General features: G+C 44.6%; 1 protein-coding gene across 1 annotated transcript; it reads left to right on the plus strand.

Moving 5' to 3' along the window:
* The first annotated feature begins 3,779 nt into the window (after window positions 1-3,779).
* Window positions 3,780-5,627, plus strand: LOC115834081 (translation initiation factor IF-2-like). Its single transcript, XM_030808858.1, has 4 exons — window positions 3,780-3,806; window positions 3,971-4,001; window positions 4,280-4,730; window positions 4,958-5,627. Exons 1-4 carry the CDS (start codon window positions 3,780-3,782, stop codon window positions 5,625-5,627), a joined length of 1,179 nt encoding a protein of 392 aa, XP_030664718.1.
* Window positions 5,628-6,962: the final 1,335 nt, after the last annotated feature.

The following is a 6,962-nucleotide window of genomic DNA, read 5'->3' on the forward strand; positions in this document are numbered from 1 at the left end:
CCTCATTTCATCATTTCATTTCATTTCCTCATTTCATCTCATCATTTCATTTCATCATTTCATCTCATCATTTCATCTCATCATTTCATTTCATCATTTCATTTCGTTTCATTTCATCCTTTCATTTCATTTCATCATTTCATTTCATGAATTCATCTAAACATTTCATTTCATCATTTCACTTCATCTCATTATTTCATCATTTCATCTCATCATTTCATTTCATCTCATCATTTCATTTCATCTCATCATTTCATTTCATCTCATCATTTCATTTCATCTCATCATTTCATTTCATCTTTTCATCTCATCATTTCATTTTATCATTTCATTTCATTTCAACTTTTCATCACATTTCATTTCATTTCATCAATTCATTATTTCATTTATTTCATCATTTCACTTCATCATTTCATATCATCATTTAATTTCATCATTTCAACTTTTCATTTCACTTCATCATTTTATTTCATCATTACATTTCATTTCCTTATTTCATCATTTCATCATTTCATTTCATTTCATCCTTTCATTTCATCATTTCATCTTTTCATCTCATCATTTCATCCTTTCATTATATCATTTCATCATTTCACTTCATCTCATCATTTCATCATTTCATCTCATCATTTCACTTCATGTCATCATTTCATTTAAACTCATCATTTCATTTCATCATTTCATTTCATCATTTCATATTATTTCTTCATTTCATCTTTTCAATTCATCATTTCACATCATTTCATTTCATCATTTCATTTCCTCATTTCATTTCACCATTTCATCATTTCATTTCATTTCATTTCATCATTTCATCTCATCATATCATTTCATCATTTCACTTCATCTCATCATTTCATCATTTCATCTCATGATTTCATTTCATCTCATCATTTCATCTCGATTTCATTTCATCTCATCAATTCATTTCATCTTTCATCTCGTCATTTATTTCATTTCATCATTTCATGTCATCAATTCATCATTTCATTTCATTTCAATATTTCATTTCATCATTTCATTTCATCATTTCACTTCATTTCATTATTTCACTGCATTTCATTTCATTTCATTTCCTCATTTCATTTCACCATTTCATTTCATCATTCCATTTCATCATTTCATTTCATTATTTCATTTCATCATTTCACTTCATCTCATCATTTCGTCTCATGATTTCATTTCATCTCATGGTTTCATTTCAACTCATCATTTCATTTCATCTTTTCATCTCGTCATTTCATTATTTCATTTCATTTCTTTTCATCTCGTCATTCGTTCCATTTCATTTCATCATTTCACTTCATCATTTCATCATTTCATTTCCTCATTTCATTTCACCATTTCATTTCATCATTTCACCATTTCACGTCATCTCATCATTTCATTCCATCATTTCATTTCATCATTTCACCATTTCATTTCATCTCATCATTTCATTTCATCTCATCATTTTATCATTTCATTTCATCATTTCATCATTTCATCATTTCACTTCATTTCAGTGGTACATGTATTTAAGTGCTAATGTGATGTCCAGGAGACAACCTATTTCCCTTTGTAAAACACCTCCTTCAACAAAAGGCCACCTCTCATGGCTGGCTAAGTCTACAGAGATACCAGCCTCTCTTCAACCACCCAGTTTGACTTAGAACCTCAAACAGCACCTCAGTTTCATAAAAACCTAAAACATAAACACAACACTTGGTTGTAAGTGAGCCAACAGTTTCTTGTCTCTTTCTCTGCTCAAGGCTTAAGGCCGTGTCTCCCCAACTATGTTCAGTGGAAGAAAATATCCCCTGGACAAATAAGTTTGAGAACTGTTGTTGCAGGACTTCTCAGAACCTTTAAAACACAAATCCTCATCCGCAGGGATCTTCAGGAGGGAGATGGCTGATGCAGCACAACTTTCACAAGAGCATCGTGCAGAATACAGTATGAGATACAGAAAGGCTGCCTTGAGTCTTTCTAAGGGCCTGGGGCTTGGTGGGGGTGGGGTAGGAGCTCTCCAGATAGCATCTAATGAGTACGAACATTCAGGTTGCTTTTTTTTTTTCCTTATTGGCAAAACGGTGTGTGCACCATGAATGAAGCTGGTCTCCCTTATCCATATCAAAACTAAATCCAAATTAATTGGCTAAATTGGGACTCAACACCTCCAGGAGCCACGTGGAAGAAAGCCCCACCACACTTTAAAGTAGCTTACCTCATATTTCAGGAAAGCAAAACGCTTATGACCAGTATACTGCTAATACAAGTCTGCAGATAATGCAGAATGAAAAATTATTTTTCCCAATCATAGCTGGCATAGTCCATATTTTGCATTACACTTCCCCCCCTTTTTAAAATTTTAAACACAGGTCTTTTTCTCTTCTTTTTTTAAATTTTAATTATACAAGACAAAGTCTCAGTATGTTGCCCAGGCTGATCTTGAACTCCTGAGCTCAAGCCATACATCCGTCTCCGCCTCCCAACCTGCTGAGATTACAGGCCTGAGACATTGTGCCCGGCCTTAAACACAAATCTTAATTCATTCTTACAATTATCCTGAGCTTAGAAAAATGGAAGGGGAAGAAAAATGGCAAGCAGGTAGGCTGACTTCGGCTTCATTATTTGGAAGGACAGTTTGCTCGGTTAAAACACACTACTGCCCACAAATGCCAAGAAAACAGAAAAATACAGACTTCTATAAATAGATTTTATATGAGACAGCAGTTTGAATGGAGACATTTTCAATGAAAATGACAAACAGCTGTGCTTGGGAATAAATGACAACGATTTTTTTATCTCAACAGCTGTCCTGAGAGCACCTCTCTACATCTCTATCTGCATTCTGGAATCAGGGAGAAAGCCAAAATGGACGACAAGATACTAGATCAGCCTTGTCCAACCCTTTGACTACAAGGACTTTTCCGCCTATCTGTGGTGGTGGGTATCATGAAAATTATGCACAAACCTTTTTTTTTTTTAAGCTCATCAGCTATCGCTGGCATTAGTGGATTTTATGTGTGGTCCAGGAGCATTCTTCTTCCAATGTGGCCCTGAGAAGCCAAAAGACTGGACACCTGTGCACTAGATCAAAAGGCTACTCCTTCTGGAAGCAATTGTAAAGAATTTCTGACATTATCTTGACATGAAAACCAATGGACAGTGGGACAGAATGCAAAATCTTCAAGAATTTTTCTTGTTGGTTTTCCTTTTGAGTCAAGGTCTTGCTCTGTGGCCCAAGCTGGAGTACACTGGTGACATCACAGCTCAGTGCAGGCTCAAGTGCTCCTCCCGCCTCAGCCACAGCAGTAGCTGGGACTACAGATGCGCACAACCACCCCTGGTTAATATTTTATTTTTTGTAGAGACGGGGTCTCGCTATATTATCCAGGTTGGTCTCAAACTCCTTGACTCAAGGGATCCAGGACAGGATAACAGGTGTGAGCCACCACACCTGGCCATGTGCATGAACTTTTAAGAAAAACACAAGGCCCCACAAAAGTTAAGGTTCTCCCACCTCATTTCCAGGGGACCTTTTGGTGCAAGGATGAGAAGCTCTTAAAAGTACACAAACAACTCCAAAGATTCAAGACAGTTCATTAGGGCTGAGCCAGCCCACTGGGCAGACTGACCTTCAAGAAAGTCCCACCCATGACATACACTAGATGGCTCTCCAAGAATCTCTCCAGTTCTCAGGGTCCCTAAGGTACTGGACAGAGCTAGGAAAGGAAACCCATTTGCTTCTTCCTGCAGGAAGCCCCTTGAGGTCAAGACCCCACAATCAGACGAGGATGGAGTGGCTCACCCTCAGTCAACAGGTCAGACTCAAGGTGGTATAATGTCTTAACCAAGGGTGTGGGTCTCCAGGTCTGACTCCCAATTCAGTGCTCCTTTAATAACCACTCTTTGTTAATTATCCTTAACAGGGGTTCCTGGCAAGTCAGTTCTCCCTGAGGCCTTCGGTTTCCTCACCCATGATAAGAGAGGGCTGGACCAGATGGGAATTCGGGGGGTAAAGGGATGTCCGCGCGCAGCCCACCCCACCCACGGGCCCCTGGAGCCTCCATCCAAGTTCCCACCACGCACCCGCCCCACAAATCCTGCCCAAGGTGAGGGCTGGTCCCGGGTCCTCTGGCTGCCTCATCAGCGAGTGCAGAAGAGAGGGGAAGCCTCCAAGGGGGCGACTAGGGCTCAAGGATGAAACTCGGCCAGGAGTGAACTGGGGCCAGGAGGAAGGTGTCCGGGCCGCTCCTCGAGCCCAGCCCGGGTCCCCGACCCTCTTACCACCACTGTCCATATCTCCTGCTGGGTGAGGTCCTTGGACACAGTGCACTTGGTGTGCAGCCCCAGCAGGCTGCTGATGGAGATGCCGATGAGCTTCTGGAGCTGCCGGCACTGCTGCAGCGCCCGGCTGGCCGCGGCCCCTGCGCCTCACTCCAGGGCCTCCCCATCACCCCCGCCACCGCCCTCCTTCTGTCCCATCGCGGCGGCGCACAGCGCTGCTCTATGCACACTGCGGCGGCCGAGGCAGAGAGCCCGGGGCGCGGGCGCCTAAGCAAGGAACCCCCGAGACGGAAGAGATGGACCAGGAGCGCCCCTCGCCGCTGCTCCAGCCAGGACGCCGGTAGAGCTGGCAGCCCAGTCTGCCGCTCCAGCCCTCAGAGACGCGGTGGCGGGAACAATAAGCCACGACTGCAAAAAGCTGCAACGGTGGGGGCAAAAAGCCACGGCGGCAAACCGCGGTGGTGGGGGACAAAAAGCCGCGGCAGCGGGAGGCAAAAAGCGCGGTGGGGAGGGGGAGGGGGCAAAAAGCCGCGGCGGCAAAAAACTGCGGCGGCGGGGGACAAAAGGCCGCGGCGGTTGGGGGCAAAAAGCCTCGGCGGTTGCAGGCAAAAAGCCGCAAAAAGCTCGCGGAGGCGGGGGGCAAAAAGTCGCGGCGTTACAAAGCTGCGGCGGTGGGCATAAAAAGCCGCGGTGGCCAGGGCACAAAGCCGCGGCGGCGGGGGCACAAAGCCGCGGCGACAGAGGCAAAAAGCCGCGGCGGTGCGGGCAAAAAGCCGCGGCAGCAAAAGCGGCGGCGACGGGGGCAAAAAACCGCGGCAGCAAAAGCCGCGGCGGTGGGGGGGCGAAGCCGCAGCGGCGGGGGCAAAAAGCCACCACAGCGGGGGTACAAAGCCGCAGCAGCAAAAGCCTCGGCGACGGGGGCAAAAGGTCGTACAGGCCTGGGCAAAAAGCCGCGGCTACGGGCGGAAAAAGCCGCAAAAAGATATGGCGGCGGGGGCAAAAAGCCACTAAAAGTAAGCTGCGGCGGGGAGGGGCAAAATGCTGCGGCGGCAAAAGCCGCGGCGACGGGGACAAAAAGCCATGGCGGCGGGGGCACAAAGCCCCGGGTGCTGGGACAAAAAGCCACAGTAGCAAAAGCCGCGGGGACGGGGGCAAAAAGCCGCGGCAGCAAAAGCCGCGGCGGCGGGGGCAAAAAGCCGCAAAAAGCCATGACGACGGGGGCAAAAAGCCTCGGGTGCGGGGGTAAAAAGCCGCAAAAAGCCGTGGCGGCGGGGGAAAAAGCCACGACAATGGGGGCAAAAAGCCGCGGAGGCGGGGGCAAAAAGCCACAAAACGCCGCAGTGGCGGGGGGGTAAAAAACCGCAAAAAGCCGCGGCGGCGGGGTTAAAAAGCCGCGGCACATAATGAAATATTTCCTTAAAAAAGAAAAAAGCACAGTAATTAAAAAGGGAACTATAGTTAATATTTTTTCTCTCCATTAAGCATGCCATTAACTGAGTAAAAAAATCAAGCTACAATATGTAAGCTACATTTTCTAAAACCATAAAGAAAATAAGAAATGAAAAGGGATTTGGGAAAAAAATCCAAAGGTACAGTCAACTATACAAAAAAAGCTTAGACTCATTAATCATTATGAAAATGCAAATTGTAACTGAAATAAGATAAAACAACAATTCAAAGAGAAAGCCTAAAATTTCAACCCCCCAAAAATTCTGGGTTTTGGAGAGCTGGGATGGAATAGGGCTCCTAACCTTACAACAATGAAAGAACCAAACAAACTTCAAAGTCGACTTTATTTTTATAGCAACCAGGTTGCCAAGAACTGAGTCAAAATGTGAGGGAAAACAAGCACCTGCAAGGAGAAAGAGGACAGATGCACTTACATAGGACAGATGCAAATAGACACCACTATGACAAGTAAAGCTGGAATAATCAATAAATTCCTAAAGACAAAGTGGGGCTGGTCAGATTGGGAGACCGCTGACAGCTGCAGAAGTTGGGAAAGATCCATCACCTTGAAAACTTTTTGCCCACAAACCCACTGTGATCTCTCAAGCAATTGGTAAGGAATCCAAGAGAGTCTGTATATGATACAGATCAGGGAGAGCAGAACACTTGGGAGGTGACCAGGTCTTGGGGGCTGAGCCCTTACGAATGGGATTAGTGCCTTTATAAAAGAAGCTCAATGGAGTTCTTGTGTGCCTTCCACTATGTGAGGACATAGAAAGAAGGCACCATCTATGAACCATGAAATGGGCTCTCATCAACACTGAATTTGTGAGCATCTTGACTGGAGATCTTACAGCCTCAAGAAGTGTGAAAAAAATATCTCTTGTTTTTTAGTCGCCCAGTTCATGTTATTTTCTTATAAGAGCCCAAATAGACCAAGATATTCCACTTAATATGTAGGGGAAGGCAACAAAAACTGCCACAGTTAGAATACTCCTGATGCTGGGAGTATGAAAACAGGAAAAACAAAACAAAACTGCTCTTGAAGGTGAAGGAGGAATATCACTGAGCTCACCAACACAGCCAGGAAAAGAACAGAAGTGTGAGAAGGCTACATTCCTGAGACCCTGAGAAAAAGCACCTGCATAAGACTGAGATGAAATTACCCACCCTAGTTATAATTGAAATCCCCAAAAAAAGAGGGAAAAATAATGGAGCAAAAGAAATATTTTTCAAAATAA

Source organism: Nomascus leucogenys, unplaced genomic scaffold (genome assembly GCF_006542625.1).
Source record: "Nomascus leucogenys isolate Asia unplaced genomic scaffold, Asia_NLE_v1 000453F_547885_qpd_obj, whole genome shotgun sequence".
In the NCBI taxonomy this organism is placed as follows: domain Eukaryota; kingdom Metazoa; phylum Chordata; class Mammalia; order Primates; family Hylobatidae; genus Nomascus; species Nomascus leucogenys.